Source organism: Sphaerodactylus townsendi, linkage group LG03 (assembly GCF_021028975.2).
Source record: "Sphaerodactylus townsendi isolate TG3544 linkage group LG03, MPM_Stown_v2.3, whole genome shotgun sequence".
NCBI classification, from domain to species: Eukaryota; Metazoa; Chordata; class Lepidosauria; order Squamata; family Sphaerodactylidae; genus Sphaerodactylus; species Sphaerodactylus townsendi.
Window position 1 is genome coordinate 133,895,784 of NC_059427.1, and position 20,193 is coordinate 133,915,976.

The window sequence follows — 20,193 nt, forward strand, 5'->3', positions numbered from 1 at the left end:
ACCTCTCATATCGCCAGTTGTCACATACCTTTCTTTATCAATTGAATTCGAAGTATCAAAAAAGGAGAAAGAAGTTTTTTACAGTCATGCTATTCCAGATATAAAATCAAAAAACCAAGCACACAATTCACATAAGAACTTTTGTTAGGATTAACCAAATGACACATAACAGCATGTGAGCTTTTGAGTTCATCAGATCGCTTCATCGTTATTAGAAGAAACTTTAGCCAATGGCTAAACAGACCAAAAACTAACCTCAAGAAACATTGTATATTTTTGGTAAGACCAACCAACAAGATAGAACACAGTGAGCAAGCTTTCAGGTTCTCTAGGCTAAGATGCACTTACCCACTTCAGGGATTAATGGCCACAATAGCAGAAGAGAACAGACAGTTCCAATGGTGAAGGGGGCAGAAGAATCTTTGAAGGGTAGCTACTGGGCAGCAGCAGGAGTGGAAGGTGACACTGAATAGATAACTTCAGTGACACTTCAACTGACCCTGGTTGGTACTGCGCATAAGGCGGCAATGGTAAACCACTTCTGATCATCTCATACCTTGAAAACTCTATGATGAAAGAATCCAAAATGGAAAAAAAATAGTGCCAGCTCAGACGGAATTCAATTAATTATTCGGGAAGAGCGGCAGACATGTGCAAGTAGCACTATTCTTAACGATGAGACTAAAGCCAAAAAATGTTCAGTTGTTGATGTGAACAGATGCAAAAGGAAAGTCCAAAGCTGTTCTACACACATAATAGGAACATGGAACATGAGAAGTATGAACTGAGGTAAATTTGAAACTGTAAAATGAAAAATGGAACATTTAAACATTGCAATTGTGGAAGTGGATTAGAACATTTTCAGTCAGAACATTATAAACTGTTTTATTCAGGATATGACAAACATCAAAGAAACAGAATTGCTCTACTAGCGAGGCAAAAGGTGGCACAAGCAGTCAGAGATAATAATGTGAAGTCTGACCGAATAATATCAATCAGACTTGGGGGAAAGCCTACCAACAACCATCGTTCATGTTCATGCCCCCACTGCAGATGCTGGAGAGGAAGTAATTGAAAGCTTTTATGCAGGTGTCCAGGAAGAAACCGATTGCACACTGTATCACAGGTGACTGGAATACAAAAAAAAACAAAAAAAACAAAAGCGGGGGGGGGGGAGAATCAAACATTGCTGGAACATTTGGGTTGGAAGCACAGAATGAAGAAGGAGAGAGAATGTGATGTTAATAAGGGCCTTTGCCATTCCTTTTAACTGTTTCACTGCATGTGTTGACCCAGGAACTCACAGCAATACAAGAATTAGGAGGGTTTTTTTTAAGTTTTATTTTTAAAAAAGAAAATAAAACTTGATAGCTGACAAGGTGTTTTCACAAGGCTGCTATCCAAGGTTATTTTCCTTCAGCAGGCAGCCTGAGGGACAGGTTTTTTCATCAGACAGCAAATGGGCTGCTCAGTGACTTGGACCCATTGCCCTGTGCCATCCCTCTGCAGCTATAAACAATAAAAGTTTATATGGTGTTGTCTCTGTCTCGGCGTGGCATCCAGTCACCCATTCACCTCTGGGGCCACAAATGGATGCCCTTTATAGTTAATAAATAAAAATAAATATACTATACCGAGGGCTGTTATATGCAAATGTCTATTTGCTGTAATAATAGATTTTTAATTCCCTGAGAACACTGGGCAATTTGCATTATGTAACAGAATGAAATAGTTATATAAAAACATATTGTTTGGATTTTAATGAATTGGTCTAAACACCCTTCTCTTTCTTGTACTTCCCCCTTTCTTTGCATCAGGCTATTATGTAGCGTAATATGTGTGTATAATAATTACAATGAAACCTGTAATTGTGAAAATATAATTGTATTAACTATGCCCCTGATGGTGGGAGAGTTATGGTTTATTTAGGTGCACTTTGAGTCTTTGTTGAGCATCACAATCTCTTTCAAAATCACAGTTTTTCTGGCTTTCTGTGGCTTTTTTCACTCACAGGAGCATCAGGGAGAAGGGAAACTCACTCAGTGCGCTCTCTGCTGTCTTCCACTTACTGTCCAACTGCCTGGCGCTCAGTCCCTCCGTTTGCTCCACCAACCAAGGTATTGTGTGCAAGTTTCTTTTTTTTTAACCAATAAAGTATTTTTTTTAAATCACAGTTTTTCCTTCTTTGCACCACTCCTATTACAATGGCTTTGTGCTACCCTATTTGTCATGTTTATGTTTCCCTGTTCTTCACTTTTTGGTAAAACTAAAACCTTTCAAGTTCAAGTTCTGAAAAATCATTTGCATTTTTTAAATAAATGTGAAGATAGCGACCTATTAGCATAGATAGTAAAATCTTATCAGAACCTGGAAACTAAGCAGTAAGTCATAGGCTGTTTCCACACGGCCGAAAAACACCATCCCAGGGCGCTGTCCACACAGCTGGCACTGCTGCAATGCAGCAGCGCCGTACTTGCCCCCCAACCAGCACCAAATTGCCACTTTTGAAACTTGATCCCTGAGCAAGTTTTTCAAAAGCAACATCTTCCCACCAGCGCAATACAAAATGCACCGGAGTGAGGGCACCACTTTTGACCCCTCCAGTGTTAACTCCCTCCCTCCCTGCATAGCTCTAGATGGCTGGAGGGACACACCAGTGCTGCCCTCCAACCCCTGGAGGTTAAAGGGCAGCATGAGTATGTCCCTCCAGCCGTCCAGAGCTGCACAGGGTGGAGTGGTAGGTGAACAGGACAAACATGGAGCCATCCACACAATACCATGTGAGCAATCCTGAGCCTCCACCGGCATTAATTATGCCAGTGGAGAGCCATTTCTGCCACCGTGCAGAAATGGTCATGGTTAGTACTTGGTTGGGAGATTACCAAGTAAGATTAGTGTTGTAGTGGTGCAGTGATTATGAGCAGGTGGACTCAAATCTGGAGAACCAGATTTGATTCCTCACTCCTCTATGTGAGTGGCGGACTCTTATCTGGTGAATTAGATTTCTTTCCTCACTCCAACATTCTTGCTGGGTGACCTTAGTCTGTTCACAATTCTTCAGAACTCACAAGGTGTCTGTTTTGGGGAGAGGAAGAGAAAGACATTTGTCGGTTGCCTTGAGTCTCCTTACAGGAGAGGAAGGATGTGTATAAATCCAAACTCTTCTGTGCAGAAGAGGGCAATGGCAAACTTCCTCTGCTCATCTCTTGCCTTGAAAACCCCATAGTCCTGGGGTTGCCATGAGTCAATTATGTCTTGACAGCACACAATAAAAACAACAACAACATTAATACATCTTGTTTTTCTACCAGTGGAGCTAAGTGTTACAAAATGGTTTCCTAAGCATTAGCAGATGGCGACCGCTCACCTGCACTGTTTGGGGATCTCCCCTAATGATACAGATTGCCTTAGGTTGACTTCTATCAGAAATCTGAAATGCTTCTATATCTTAGATGAGCTCAGTACCAGAATCCAGCCCTGTAGAGTTTGTTCTCTCTATTAGGCCAGTCATGTAGAGTTTGTTCTCTCTATTTGGGATTGGTATATTCAAACACTAGTCCAGCCTATCTTAATCATTTGATGATCCCCAAATATAAAAAAGCCTTTAAGTTAGCTTGCTTCAATTCAATACGAATGGCAGAATTTTCTGGCCAAGTTGGAAGGATTTCATTTACAGATGAATTTTGCAGCTGGGAGATTGAGAGCCTTAACACCTTGCCCCACTGTCTATTGGATTGTCCAAAATTCCATAGGTGTAGAACCAAGTCTCTCTCTTTTCTGAAGGATTTGCTTAGTTTTCCAGTCCATTGTAAGCTGGAAGCAATTACAATACTACTTTGGCACTTGTGAAGTTTTTCCCCCATATAATTAAATTAAATAGCTTTAATTGAGCAACTTGATGCCTGAGTTGCTAGTGATACAATCAGCAGCATAATTGTTGTTGTTGTTGTTATCATCCTCTTTTATTGCTATTTTGTTGTTGGAATGTTAGTGCTCAAGACTGTTGTTCTACCAATAGTGCTAAGTGTTAGGAGATGGTCTCCTGATAGATTGACTCTGGAACTTGGAGCAGGTCACTCCTTCATCTCAGCTGACAAGAAAAGCTAGTTTGTGTAAGTATGCAAAGAAACTGCAGTTTGGGACAGAGATAGCTGTGAATTGACTGAAAGTGTATACATGAATACTTAGTGACTCCAATGGGAGGAGGGGTTGTGTTCTCCTGAAGTTTTGTTCTGCTGTCTTGAAATCATTAACTAAAGAACCTGCAACAAAGATGTCACAAACCCCCATATAGTTCTGCTTCCTCTTTCCTCTTTATTGGCCTTTCCAGAGTTTGTAATCCAAGTACAAGGCCAGCCATCTTGGTTTCAATGTAATTAGTCTTGGTGGAGATTCAAACTTTCTTTAGAAAAAGCATTTGGGAAATTTGTTCTGAAAGCAATATGAGCAATAATGCTTCAGTATTTTGGCAGGGATAAGAAATTACATAAGTTAGGAAAGTATCCAGTAAAAAACATGGTGCAATACATCAACCAAAAAGGAAGAACTGGAAATTTGTATTGACTTTTTCTGTGATTAAGCAAGTTTCCCAAACAGTTTAGGAAATACTCTTACAAGCCTCAATCTAGTTACAATGCTGAATTTATTCAAGAGTACTTTTCGAGTAAAAACACATTAATGTATTACAAATTATTTCATACTACAGTAGAAGTCAGTACTTCAAGTGCAAAGGAGGTCCAGAAAAACTGAACCCAGTAAAAGACAGAAAAGATAAATTGCTGGAAGCTTTACCATAAAAAGAGGACAGTGAGGGTACCACAATTCTTTTTTTTAAACAAATGTTTCAATGTTATTGTTTTCAGATTCATGTAAGCAAAACAAAAATGGAGAGAGCCCAGAATACAACCTTACAGTAATATAGAAAAATGAATACAGAATACATTTTGAACATGAGCTATGCTGTTCGTAGTTGCATGAGAATGTAACATGGAAAAACTCAGCAGGTGTCATTCTTTGCAGCCAGAATATTCACTTACCTGTCATACAGATGCAGGAGGACTGCTAAGAAGTCAGCAGTATTAAATACTTGCACTCTACTGCAATGCTTCTCTCACAGCCGCTTCAGAATAATTGATCAGGCTTTTGGCAAGTTAGATATGGCATTTGTTATACTCTCCTCTTCTTCCTCTTCCAGCAGCATTCAAAGTCTTTAACGGTCCAATCCAGGGGGCTGGGGGCTGTAGGGACTTGTGGAGATGGTGCAGCCCTATGCTTTCTACAGGGGCCTTACCCTGACAAAGGAGCAAATCCACTGACAGGTGGCCCCATGGCTTCTTGGGATGCCCTGCCGCCACCCTCCACCTTCTCCTCCCATTGCCCCTGCTTGCCACACCCCCCACCTTCCCCTCCCAGGGTGAAGGGTAGCACTGGGGGTGGTGGTGGCTGCTGACCTTGTGGCAGGCCCTGCCCCATGGGCCAGCTCCCCATGGGAGACACCACAAAAATGAGGGGGGCACGGTAGTGTTGCCGCGGTACCCCTGGGACATGCTCACGGCACCCCAGGGTACCAGGGAACCCTGGTTGAGAATGGCTGCTCTAGTTATTACATTAAACTGGTACCTGGTGGGGAACATTCTACAATGAGAAATGCAGTCTTTGAAACCAGAGCTTCTCAGAGGTAAATTCTGCACAGCATAAATATAACATTTTTAGGACGTTCCAAAAAGATCTGTTTTGGGATTTTGTGTTCCCAAGTATGAAAGAACACAAGTGTTGTCAGCCAAAACAGATCTTTTTGCCCATCTGGTGCATGGAGCTCTTGTCAGTTTCACAATGACGCCTGTCATTTTGAGTGCTGCAGGAGATTCTCCAGGGAGATTCCCTGTGGAGGTTTCCTCTGCTTGCAGCTCATCCATTTGCTATTTCACTGTAAAAAGGAGATGAATAAAGTTGTTTAGCTTAGTAATCCTGTGCACATGTGGGTCATCCTTTTTTTTGTTTCGTGGGAGCTGTCTGTGAACCTACAGAAGCACAAATATGTGCATATTGCAGTTTCTTTAGTAGTGTTGCTGTAGCTTCGCAGACAGCCCCCTCAAAACAAAACAAAAAGGGAAAACGACACATGCATAGGATCACTAGGCTAGACAAACTTTATCCATCTACTCGTTTCAGCAAAATAGCAAATGGATGAGCTGCTAACAGAGGAAACTTCCATTGGGAATCACCCTGAAGAATTTCCACCACACAAAATGGCAGGTGCAAGCAGCAGAAACAAAATCATGTCACTGATAGCATGGGAGATGCTCTGATATCTGAGCAAAACTGTATGGTAAAAACAGCTTCTACCAGCCAAAATACCAGAACGTGTTGTTGGTGACATGATGACCTCACTTCTGAAAGTGATATCATTGCATTGATGGGGCCAAGGCCTGGGCCTCAATTTGTATATGTCAAGACCCTGCTGGCCAGCTGAACAGTGTTGGAGGGAGGGGACCTAATGTAGGGGATATCCTGCCCCTGGTGGGGGTCTAGCAACCTGGCCTTACCTCTATTGACAAAGGAAAATATTAATACACAGTATTGTGGCCTGATAATGGAAAGCAAGTTGAAAGCTGTATGATGAACCTCATCTTCTTTCAATCCCATCAGTGTATCTGTACAACAATAAGTAAGACCTCACTTAGAGGTAATATCAGAAGTCTAAATTTGAGGCCCTCTGTGAATGTGAGTCTGGGCCAAATGGTCCTCTTATTTATTTGATTTATATCTCTCCACCCCCATGATAGGCCTTATTTAAAACCCTCAGGTACCTCCTGTTTTGTTTTTTCCTTATATCACATATTTTCCCTGTCCCATCTCTATTCTGATATTATTACTGTTTCATCTGACGAAATGGGCTGTATCAACCAAAGCTTCTGCTTCAATACACCCATAGATCTCTAAGGTGCCTGGAGACTCCATTTTATTTGTTCTATCTGTTCTGTTTGTTATTCCCTTCATTACAGCATCCATTAGGTAGACACAGACACTATGCACTTTGTAACAGTTAACAGTGAGTGAAGAAGAAAAATGACATATTTTTAGAACAGTTCTGGGAAACGTCAGAGTTTCATTTAAAGTGCCAAAGAAAAGGAAAGGGAGCAAATAAAGAACCTGTAAAATGTACAACTAATAATCTAGTGCAATTTTTAAGCAGTCTTTACTCTGTCTCCTCTACCTCCTTTTATGTCTCAAAATCCCGATTGGGCTCGACTCTGATAAGCCAAACAAGAGCCAGAGGGATCTTCTACCTCCAGGGATTTTAACTTTCCAGCTTTTGAAAATGCTAAACAAGAGCTTTCACTGTTCATTTCAGGGATGCTGTTTAGTGGGCATTTGCAGGTTGAAACTTGGCTGCAAATTAACAGGGACAGGATTACACTGAGGACTGCCTATACGTAGTGGTAAAGCCCTAGGCCAGACTTTAGTTTCACATTGATGAAATGAGATCAGGCAGCAGTTTTTGGGAACAACATGGGCTGCTTTGTTACCCTCCATTTGCAAACATCTGAGCATAAAATATACCCAGTTACAATTCCCTATAACAATCTATTTTCCCCAATTGTTTTTTTGTAGCACTGAATTCTTTGTTCATTTCTTGGGCACATTACATTTGAATAATGACTGACTGAGGATCCTGAACCACTATAATTATTAAACTGAGCTAATTACCCTAATTTTGCAATCCTATGTCTATTTACTTGTCTACACTGAGTGCAGCAAATGCCCCAAGGATCTGTAAGGCTCCATTCTACACAGTTGTTTGGGTTTAATTCCTACTGAACTTAGTGAGATTTATTTCTGGGTAATGTATATGATCAGTCTACACAAATTTTCTTTCAGTATATTCATTTTGAATTCTTCTTTACCCAGAAGCTGTTCTGTGCAACATTTAAAATTTTGTGGATCAAAATACAGCTTTCCGTAGGGAAAGTGATATCTTGTAGGCAAGGAATAACCAAAAGGATGGGGTTTTCTGAAAGATCATAATGAAAAGCAAAAGCAAAAAGCCTCTTGAAAGTACATACCCCACTCAATGCATAACCCCACCCATCAAACCATTTGATAAAGATCAGGTAATGAAACATAGTCCAACAAGGTACAAACCTTTCCCAAGCAAACGAAAGACCTTCAGACTCCAACTTCATGTGGATTCCTCTAAATATTGCATAAAGTTTTGCATGACTATCTGTTCAGTCTATTTACCTAGCAATATCAGTGCTCTGTTTTTCATCTGTTTTCCAATAAATGCACAAAATTAATATTTAACTTCTCTGCTTTTTTATTTTGTGGAAGTAGAGTGCTGAGTTGGGGCTCATTTTGGCTGCCTGCAATCCACAATGATGTTTCATATCCCGCTTGTTTTATGGGTAGTCTCTCTATCTTACACAGTTCTCGCACTTCGGGGTAAGACTGTTTTTTTTAATAGCACAAAAAAAATGCTGGGATCCCTCTGAAGCCGATGTGTGTGCTACACTGTTGTAGACAACAGACTTTTAAATTAGTTGCACAGAATAGTCTATGGACTGTATTCCTCTCTAGTGTGGAAGCATGCATGAGTTACCTCCCATTGAGTATGTATGGATTGAATGTCTGTCGTCTTTAGTCCTGACTGGAAGGCTGAAGGCAAAAGTTTGGCTTTGTCCCCACTGTTCTTGTCCCCAAAAAGCCACATCAAGAAGAAGATATAAACAAAATCTTATGATCATAGACTATCATGCTTGATCCAGGGACCTTGCTAAAAACAGGACTTTTTATCATATATGTGCATGTGTGAATATATCTATATGTATTTGTTCTCCTGGAGTTTGTTATATATGTTCTCCTGGAGAACATGTATAACATTTGTTATGTGTAATGTTCATTATACATGTTCTCCTGGAGCTGATTTCAGTAAACTTAAGAAACTACTGGGTGTGATGCCATGGTTAAGAATACTAAAAGAGAAGGGAGTACAAGATGGATGGGAGTTTCTTAAAAGGGAGATCTTGAAGGCACAATTTCATACAATGAGAAGGAAAAATGGGAAGTGTCTAAAGAACTCTCAAGTGAGCTAAGATATAAAAGGGCATGTACAAGAAGTGGAAAAGGGAGGGCATTTTCATCCTGGAGAGAAGTGACTAGTGGGGTGCCACAGGGTTCTGTCCTGGGCCCAGTGCTATTCAGTATTTTTATCAATGGCTTTGGATAATGAAATAGAAGACATAGTAATCAAATTTGCAGATGGTACCAAATTAGGAAGGGTAGCTAATACGCTGGAGGACAGGGGCAGGATTCAAAATGATCTGGACAGATTAGAGAGCTGGGACAAAACTAACTAAATGAATTTCAATAAATACAAGATTCTACACTTAGGCAGAAAAAATGAGATGCAGGTATAGGATGGGTGACACCTGGCTTAACAACAGTACATGTGAAAGGGATCAGGGAGTCTTAGTAGACCTCAAACTGGACATGAGTCAGCAGTGTGATATGGCAGCCAAGAAAGCCAATGCAATTCTGGAATGCATCAATAAGAGTATAATATCAAGATTGAGGGAAGTAATTGTACCACTCTATTCTGCATTGGTCAGACCTAACCTAAAGTACTGTGTTCAGCTGGGCACCACAATTTTAGAAGGATACTGACACACTGGAATGTGTCTAGGGAAGGGCAACCAAAGTGGTAAAAGGTCTGGAATCCATGCTCTCCCCAGGGAAACTTAGGGAGCTGGATATGTTTAGTCTGGAGAAGCGAAGGTTAAGGGGGAACATGATAGCTATGTTTAAATATCTGAACGGATGTCATGTCGAAGATGGAGCAACCTTGTTTTCTGCTGCCTCAGAGATTAGGACATGGAATAATGGATTCAAGGTGCAGGAAAAGAGATTCCACCTAAACATTAGGAAGAACTTTCTGGCTGTCGGAGCTGTTCAACAGTGGAATTCACTGCCTCAGAGAGTGGTGGAGTTTCCTTCTTCGGAAGTTTTTAAAAAGAGGCTGGATTATCATATGTCAGGAGTACATTGATTGTGTGTTCCTGCATGGCAGGGGGTTGGACTTGATGGCCCTTGTGGTCTCTTCCAACTCTATGATTCTATATGCGCATGTGTGCGTGCATGCGTGCACGCACGCACACACACACATGCATACTCTATGAAGACCCTCTGCTAATAAATGGAGATAGCATGACCAATCTTGACTCCTCCTACTTGCATTCTTCGCTTCTCATTCATGCAAGCCCTGTTAAAATACTGTGTCTTCTAGTCTGTCCCAGACCACCTGCAATTCCATTGGCTACTGTTGACAAAAACAAGGAAGAATATGAGCTGGGAGAGGTGATTACATACATTTGCAATCCTGGGTATGTTCCTCATACAGGCTCAAGGAGATATACATGCCCTTTGACTGGTAAATGGCCTATTATTACACTCAGATGTATACGTAAGTACACTTTTTATATTCTTTGTTTTGTGATCTTTATGCTCAACACAACATAACAGTGAAAAACAGTGACTTACACTTTCAGTTTATTGCACCATTCCAACACAGTTGTGATGACTCAACATGCACGGAAGGGATTCTTCTATATTCAGTTAAATTCTTGCAAAGGGTTTATAAGTGTATAATTTTTACCGGTGCAGGACTGCCTGTGTATTATTGGGCAGCTTGGTTTCCTGTTTTTGTGCGTAAAGTGTGAACAGAAACAAGGAGAAAGGTAATTGCTGACATTGGCTAGGCTCAGAGAAAGAACCTGAGTCATTAAACTATGCTCCTGTTTGAAGCTATGCTGTCTTCTTATTCTAGTACCTAATATTAAGGACACAACACCTTCCTGGATGTTCACTTATTATTATTATGACCTCTGAATAGGACAAATGTGTTCCTTTTTCCATTATTTCATTCCGGGACAGAGGTTCCAAAAACAGTACTAGACACATGGCTTTCTTTCATCTTTATGTTTTCATTCGTGAAATCTCTCAATTTCTTCAGAAATCCTTCTCTTTAGTGTCTGATAGCTTGGATCTTCCCAGTTGTCAGATAACTGTGGCGCCTCTCCTGCCCGGACAGTAACCCTTATATCTTCAGCTGTCCCTGCACTCTTATCACAATCTCCCTCCTGACCAGGCTACTCCCTGCAGGCAGTACAATAGAGGAGGCCAGCCCGACCGGGAATCTCACTCCACACAGATGATCCAGTGAGCCCAGCCAGCTTAATTTCCAAGGTCCATGCCTTGCGGTTTGGCTTGATGGCCACACAAGTGGCTGCACAAACAGTCCTGCAACCTCTGGCTCCAATTACAGGTCCCAGGCATCTCCTGTAGACCGCTTCCCCACGGTGTTCACTACTCTCTCTGCACCCTGGAACACTTCGGGTAAGCCGAGGTGGAGATGGACTTGAAGCTGGGAGGGTGGGGCCCTGCCACTAACCCCCACTGCCGCACAGCTTGCCGAAGAGAGTACCTCACTTGGGGAAGGGAAGCTGTCTCCTCTGGTGGGGTCTCACACACAAGCCGTCTCCTCACACACAGCTTTTGGGCTGGAAGATCTCACACACAAGCTGAAGGCAAAACAAAACAATTCCAGCCACCTCATGCTGATATTCTCCCACACGATTCGAAATTCTCAGCTCTTAAAAACAACTAAAAGTAAGTGGGTGGTAAAAATAACCCATTCCGAGGTCCTAAAAACATCTAATTTGGCAGAGCTCTGCTACTACAGCTCCTACCCGGATGCCATCTTGAGTATCCCAAGCATATGACAACAACAATATGTAGAGGATTGGGAGGAAGATGACTTAGAATTGGAATTGTTTTATGTTAACATCTAATGGATCATTATTTTATATTTTAACAGCAAGGAAATGTTTTTACCCTGGGCCTTTGAAAAATGGAAACATACTTGGTGCAGACTTAGACTATCAGAGTACTGTAATCTTTTCCTGTGAACCTGGGTGAGTGTTGTTTCTTTGAAGTAGTACAAGTGAAAATAGCTTCAAAAGCCAACCTAGGCAAACTTTGAATTGCTCATAAAGCATGGCAAAAATGGAACCATTTGTTGTGCTCCACATGTACAGTGAAGCTTCTGACAACCGATTTACATTGTCGAAGGCTTTCACAGTAAGAATCAACTGGCTGTTGTATATATTTGGGGGCTGTGTGGCTGTGGTCTGGTAGTTTTTGGTCCTAAGTTTTCGCCCACAATAGATTTGGGCAAAAACTACCAGACCATGGCCACGCAGGCTGAAAAACACCCAACAGCCAAATCATTATTGATCTTGTGCTATTCAACTATGGTTGGCTCCAGGAGTATAATATACAAAAAACATCTACCTGTATAGAGTGGTTGTATTGTTTGGCTATTTCTATGCTAGTAAATCTAAAAATGCCTTTCTGGCATTTAACATGGTCAACCATATGGCTTTTATATGTTATATGTTCATATGTTATTGAAGAACAAGGAAGCCAATCTGGTTTGGTAGAACTTTGCTGATAATGAATATATTGACTTTGAGCACCTTACCTTCCAGAATGAGGGATATACTTCTAGACAAAACAATACTTCTGGAACTCAGAGGAACTTCAGGAAAGATCTCAACTGCAGCACATTAACTTGGCAGGAGGGAACATGAGGAAATACTTGTACTTGATGTGCAAACATTGATGCATGGCCAAAAAGCTCTTTGGATTGAAACTGAATATAGGAAGAAAAGGTTAAAAAAATTTAAAAAGGAAGAAGCCAAGCACAGTCTTGCATATGAAATTTTACACTGTTGCATCACAACATTGCTATATATATCTACAGACTTCAGCATAAAAATACAAATATGAAACATGCAGAGAGGGATCACACATGCAAATATGCTTTAAAGTAAATCTCTTGAGAAACTAAAGCAAGTAATGCACTGAAAAGCAGTCATTCCAAAAGTGGAAGTAATATCAAGAAACTAAGCAGAGGAATTAATTCAGTAGTACATATTTGTGATAAATTCTTATGTTATCCCCACACATTCTCTGATATTAGAACTGATGCCAAATAGAGTCTACAGTATGTACGTAGAAGTGCATATAACTTAAGAATATTAAAATACTACAGAATATCGAAATATTCCATATGTATGTTGTACAACCCCCCTACATACATGGCCAAGCACTATTCATCTAATAGAAGACAATCCCCTCCTTCCGGTCACTGCGAGTAGCAGAGTGCTGGACTAGATGGATTCTGGTCTGATCCAGCAGGCTTGTTCATATGTTCCCTGAGCAAAACACACACACAGCTATTGAGAACATACTTTGAGTAAACATATTTTGCTGTCTTTTTACTACTTACAGGCTACTTACAGCTCTAAAGAACTGGCCCATCAGGTTCAATACTTTCCACTCAGACTAGCAGTGGTTCTCCAGGGAAACAGGCTAAGGTCTTCCATATTGCCTACTATCTGATCCCTTTAACTGGAGATGCTGGGGATTGAACCTGGGACTCTCAGCACCCTCTTTCACTGAGCCATGCTCCTTCCCAGTAGTAGTAGTAGTAGTAGTAGTAGTAGTAGTAGTAGTAGCAGCAGCAGCAGCAGCAGCGCATATAGTGCATAGGCACAACTCATAAGAACATAAGAACATAAGAACAAGCCAGCTGGATCAGACCACAGTCCATCTAGTCCAGCTCTCTGCTACTCGCAGTGGCCCACCAGGTGCCTTTGGGAGCTCACATGCAGGAGGTGAAAGCAATGGCCTTCTGCGGCTGTTGCTCCCGAGCACCTGGTCTGTTAAGGCATTTGCAATCTCAGATCAAGGAGGATCAAGATTGGTAGCCATAAATCGACTTCTCCTCCATAAATCTGTCCAAGCCCCTTTTAAAGCTATCCAGGTTAGTGGCCATCACCACCTCCTGTGGCAGCATATTCCAAACACCAATCACACGTTGCGTGAAGAAGTGTTTCCTTTTATTAGTCCTAATTCTTCCCCCCAGCATTTTCAATGAATGCCCCCTGGTTCTAGTATTGTGAGAAAGAGAGAAAAATTTCTCTCTGCCAACATTTTCTACCCCATGCATAATTTTGTAGACTTCAATCATATCCCCCCTCAGCCGTCTCCTCTCCAAACTAAAGAGTTCCAAATGCTGCAGCCTCTCCTCATAGGGAAGGTGCTCCAGTGGCCAAGATGATCCACTGGAATTTATGCAAGAATTACAACATTAGGACAACTAAAAACCGGTGGTAACACTGTCCAGAGAAAGTCATGGAAAATGAGACAGTCAAGATCTCATGGGACTTTCAAATCCAAACGGACAAAGTATTGGCACATAATATACTGGACATCACAATGATTGAGGACAAGAAAGTGACCATCGTCGACATAAAAGTACTTGCTGAAAGCAGGGTGGTTGAAAAAGAACATGAAAAGGTTACAATATACCACGATTTTAAAATTGATATTCAGTGACCATGGTGCAAACCAGCTGAGGTCGTCCCATTGGTAATTGGCAGCCTGGGCGCCATTCTGAAAATACTAAGGCACACTTAAAACATCTTCAAATTGACAAAATCAACATCTGTCAAATTCAGAAGACTTTCACAGCCATACTATGCCAATACATTACAATGTCCTAGGGCCTCTGGGTGAGGCTCGAATTGTAATGAAAGGCCAACAACCAGCTAAAGAACTGGCAGCTGTGATATTAAACTAAATTAAACAATAATAATTATAATTTAGTAATAATAAAAACATCCTTTTTTATAGATTTGTTTTCATTTATCCAGACCATATTTAATTTATAATGCATCCCACTATGAAGGCCCAGTTAACTGAGTTTAATAACAGGAAGTCTTAACAACGCTTTGAAAAGGAAGCTTGGGTTTTTGCAGATCCATATTGTGAAGGAACTGTTTTGCAGTGGAATGCTTCTTCATATGCTCTTCCTTTTTGGAAGATGGTGACTAGATATATATCTTCTATCTTATAGGTATATTCTTAATGGAACTAATACCAGCCAATGTCTGGCAGATGGACAATGGAGTCGACAGCTACCTGAATGCCAACGTACGTGTAATAAATTTTACTCGTATGTGTATTTATTTGGGATTGACTAACAGGGTACAGGGTTATCAGTTTTAAGGTATACTGATACCTGCTGGAAAGCTGAAATGTTATAAACATGGAGTTGCCAATTCCAGCTTTGGAAAGTGCTGGAGAGCTGAGGGCAGTGTCTGGGGTGGATGAAGTTTGGGGAAGGGAGGGAACTTAGCAGACATGTGATGCCACATAGAGGCTGTCCTCAAAAGCTGATTTTTCTTCTGAAACTGATTTCCATAGTCCAGAGATTATCTGAAATTCCAGAAGAACTTCAGCCCCCCGCTGTTTGTTAACCTCATGTACATATGCAACCTAAGTCACTTCTCTACATCAAATGCTCCTAATCTGAAACATGAAATTTGCCTCATAGCAGAATCCTGGGAGCTCCTATCTTAATGGAAAGCATCATACTTATTTCCAGCTGGATTTCCCAAACAATTCTATTCCTCAATGGTCTCTGTATCACCTTAAAAAATTAAACAATTAATCTCTCAACCAAAGAATGGATAGGCCCCAGGTAGTGATTCTATTGCCCTTGATTTTATTACAATCAAATATGGATTGGTGGGCCCCAGTCTCCTATTTTTAAAATAGATAGGACCTAGCTAATTATAGACCGATAAGCCTCCCTAATACAACCAGTAAATTATATGCCAAACATCTTTGCTTAAAACTATGTGGCTGGTTAGATCATGAAGGTTTTTTGGAAGAAGAACAGGCTGGTTTTAGAAATGGATGAGCCATTACAGGCCACTGCTTCATTTTAAAATATTTAATTGACAAATATGTATGTTCCACAAAAGAAACTCTTTTTGCAGCCTTTGTTGATTTTAAAGATGCCTTTGATTCACTATCTAGAGGCCTATTATGACTAATTTTTTTTTAAAAAAAACTAGACTTCCCTTCCCATTTTAAATGTGATTAGGAAAGCACATACATAAATACACACAGATCTCTCCATCACAAGAAGTTTGGTTCCAATATGCAAGGATTGAGAATGGGAAAAATTGTGGGGGATAACAACATAGAATAAGGGAACCCTGCATTCTTGAGTGATGTTTTTGGGGTGGCAACACAATGGACACTCTGCCCTTTAGAACATACATTTGCTGTACCCTGTCCCTCCACATACATAAGATTCTTTGAGAATAATTGGATGGGATATGTTTTCTAATGTGGTAATCATCATAACTGATCTTATTCTACTAAGATACATTTTTCAATTTTAGTCAATGCTCCTCCATGGTACTATGAAGTACAATGTACTCAGCACTATGGAATGAATGAATTATTTATTTTGGTCAAAACCCAGTTCGAAAGTACATGCAATAGCAGCATTGATAATACTATAGAAAGGGATGATGGTGAGCCAGGTAAGCATAAGAGTTTTTGCTTTACGTGAAATGAAGATGCTTTGTTTTTCAGCTGTGATTTGTCCTCCACCTCCTATTTCTGAATTTGGAGCCCTCTCTTACCATAGATTTAAGCCTGGAAACATGTCTGTTTTCCAAGATATGATCAAGTTTGAATGTCAGTTGCCTTTGGCATTAATTGGAAATGAAATGGCTACATGTCTGGCCACTGGAAACTGGAGTGAGATACCAGAATGCAGAAGTAAGTAGTCAAAAAAATGTTTTACTATTTCAAAGACTCTTTATCATAAGACTGAACAAGCTGTCCAATGGGAAAAATTATCCCATCATGACCCTTGTTATATTGACATATCTGAGGATTAGCGCTATGTCTTATTATAGAAATAGAGCACAAAGTCTTATTATATACGTCATCATAAACCATAACTTCCAGATATCTTTATTTTTCCAATACAGAAGTGATATGTCCATATCCAGAAGAAATACAAAATGGATTCATAAACTTTGCTGTTCGCAGAACTTATCAGTATAAAGACAGAGTGAGCTATGGTTGCAATCCTACTTATGTGATGAATGGACCTGTAGAGTCTACATGTGAAAAAACAGGAAACTGGTCAATAAAACCAACTTGCAAAGGTCTAACTTGGCTTCTTGAATATCTGTAAACACACATTAACTTACATTGTCTTAAAAATGATTTACAGCGCAATCCAAGGGAAGGGGCAGTAGAGTGGTGTCTGGGAATACCTGACAAAGTTTCCATTCTTCTTTATGTTTGGCTCACTTGTCTGTAAGTCTTCTGGAGTAAAAGATGAAACACTTTGGCCCCAGTGCAACAAAAGTTAGTTGTATCTGTAACTTAAATTCCACTGCTTTCAGTGGAAGCTGGAGCCAAGATTTCTGACCAGCTTTATTTGTACTGAAGGCTGATTCCGCACACGCAAAATAATGCACTTTCAAGCTGCTTTCACAACTGTTTTTGCCATTCCGCACAGCTTCAAAGAGCCCTGAAAGCAGCTTGAAAGTGCATTATTCTGCGTGTGCGGAATCAGCCGAAGAAAGCTTTTAGAATAAAGATTTCAAAGTTCTGTGTATGTTACAGATGTAGCCTAGCAAAGAACCGGACACTGCCACTTCATGCATGTGGATAGTTTGTAAAGAACATGTAAGACATGGATAGAAAAATAGGAAATTGTGAAAGTTTAGTTATGGAAAGCAATGTATGAATTGAATAGCCACTATTAGTTCAATTTTGTTTGCTGTAGTAATAAATTCCTTGGCTTGTAGAATGTTTCAATGTGATACTTCCAAAAGAATCCTAATTGTTCAAGTAGTGTTATTTATACATTTCCCCTTTGCAGAACCATGTAAAATACCAGTTAAAAAAGCTACAGTGTTATACAATCAGCAGAAAGTAAAAGTGCAAGACCATCTCCAAGAAGGGATACAGCATGCTGAGACCATCTGGTTCTTCTGCCAAAATAAAGACCTGCACTGCAGTTACACTGAATCTGCTCAGTGCATAAATGGCAATCTCACAGTCCCTGCCTGTTTCAAAGGTAATTTGGTAAATTTAATTTTAACTTGGTAAATAGAACATGTGAAGTAAAGCTAATTGTTTCATATGTAGCTAATTGTTTCATGGTTAGAAGGAAAATAGAAGGTGGGTTCGATATTATATTTATCAACTTGGTGTTCTGCAGGATAATTGGGATCTGGCGATTACTCAAATAATTACTAGCATGGTAGATGAAGCGAGAGAAAGATTGCAGGCCTTCCCATAACATGGTTTTGAAGATTAAATGAACACAATCGCAGCCTCTGATCTATGTTTTTTTTTTGCTGAGACTGAGATTTGGGTCTTATGAAGGACACACCATCTGCATTACAAGGTAAAGTAGGGAAATTCTGTATATTTATGTCACATAACAAGCTAGAAAGAGTCAAACAATTCTTTTCAATGCAGAAATATATGGTGGCATCAACCTACTGCAATGATTTGATGGACCTGCAGTGAAGATGTCTTGTATTTTTTAATGAGGGCAGTTGCATCCAGAGGCTCCTAGAAACAGGAAATGGATTGTTCAGTGGATCAGGCAGGTGTATAATAATTTCATACACACATTTTCTAGTGTCTTTTGAAATATACACTCCTTATTTCCTGTTGTCTCCAGTTTTTGAGACTTCCTTCACCAGCAGATCCTGGATAAGACAGATACAGGAGAAATCACTAGTAACAAACTTAGATCAAGCTTTTTGTTGCTGTTGCTTCAGTTTGAAAACTTACTTAAAATCTGTGACTGGAAGGGACTGAAGGAATTCAGATAAGGCATCTTTTACATCTTACTCTTCCTGCTGCTCTGGACAGTTGAGGGGGCCTCAGGAATAGCATGTGATGCAACATGGAAGGAGCAGCAAGAGAGAGAAAATGCCAGAATTTCTCACCCACATAAGCTTTTGTGCAGTGTCTGGGCTATACCCCATGGTGTTTGAGGGTTCTTCACTCTTATGAGCTACTTTTCAGAGTGCAAGGGAACCAGGAAAAATATGTTTCACAAACTGCTTTAAGTTCATAGACTTTCTTGGCATCAGGGCTGAAAATGAGAACCAGGATAACTTTACAAAAACAACTAAAGTGGGTGGTTTGAAATATGTACGAGTACTTTATAGCAATATGTATAAGATGAAATTCCATAATATTTTAAATTTATTGAGGTAAAATTGATTTTATTTTTTAAGCCTGGCCTACCTGGGAGAGGGTGGGGTATTAATAAAATTTATTTTTACTGTTATTATTAATAATATCAGAAGGCAGCCCTGTTGGGATGTGCATGAATGCTACACTGATACATTACAACTTCCTAGGCCTCTAGGTGAGGCTCGGATTGTAATGAACGGCCAAGAACCAACTAAAGAACTGGCAGTCATGGTATCAAACAAAATAATAACAATTTTATTTGGAAAAGATAAAAGCCAACAATATTGTATCTCAAGAGGGGAAAATTAAGTTGTTTGCATGATTTAGCACTGAAGTTTACCAATGTGCTGAACTAAACATTTACAATTTAACATGTATCAAAATTCCGAATGTATTATTATATATGTAGTATTGACTATAGTAGTAACACATTTTGATAAATATCTTGTCTAATATAATATTTTCAACAGAACGCGGGTGGTTTGCAAGAACGTTTAAGACAGATGTCGCAGACATGACACCATGTGAGAACTGAAAAGGATGTATCCTCATGGCCTGTGAAGAGAACATTTGTATGGAGAATCAAGAGTCCCACCTAGAGCACAATTATCTCTAAAGGAAGAACTGCCCTGCCAGACTGTTCTTACTCTACTGATTTTATGACAAAGCTTCAGTTAGCAGAAAAATTCAACATGTAAAGTGTTTAAATTATAAAATTACAATACTTAAGAGCATCTGTAAACTCATCTACGAATTCTCAATATCTGTCACTTTAAATAATATTTGATAGTTTGATGATTAGAGTTTTAGCATAGATATTGGGCATACTTTAAAAGGCTGTTTATGTAAGGAATTCCATAGAAGCAGAAATAAAAGGCTCTTTGGTGTAAAAGACCGTTTATTCAGACATCTTAGAAAGCTCAAGTACACGCAGTGGCAGGAATAAGATCTCCCGCCAGAAACACAGGTTATAACTCTGTCCATCCCATCCCCCCTCCCGGATTCCCATGGGAACGGAGGTCTCATCTC

The 20,193-nt window shown here is 40.0% G+C and overlaps 1 protein-coding gene across 2 annotated transcripts; it reads left to right on the plus strand.

The window, feature by feature from the left end:
- The first annotated feature begins 4,026 nt into the window (after positions 1-4,026).
- On the plus strand, positions 4,027-19,993 carry APOH (apolipoprotein H). 2 transcript variants are annotated; one of them, XM_048490894.1, is made up of 9 exons: positions 4,027-4,112; positions 8,338-8,445; positions 10,286-10,462; positions 11,876-11,972; positions 14,984-15,060; positions 16,519-16,707; positions 16,923-17,102; positions 17,828-18,025; positions 19,635-19,993. In XM_048490894.1, the coding sequence occupies exons 2-9, from the start codon at positions 8,379-8,381 to the stop codon at positions 19,697-19,699; spliced, it is 1,050 nt and encodes a 349-aa protein (XP_048346851.1). In that variant the 5' UTR covers positions 4,027-4,112; positions 8,338-8,378; the 3' UTR covers positions 19,700-19,993. The 2 variants fall into 2 exon arrangements, with proteins under 2 accessions (XP_048346851.1, XP_048346852.1); XM_048490895.1 differs by having other exon boundaries at positions 10,400-10,462.
- Positions 19,994-20,193: the final 200 nt, after the last annotated feature.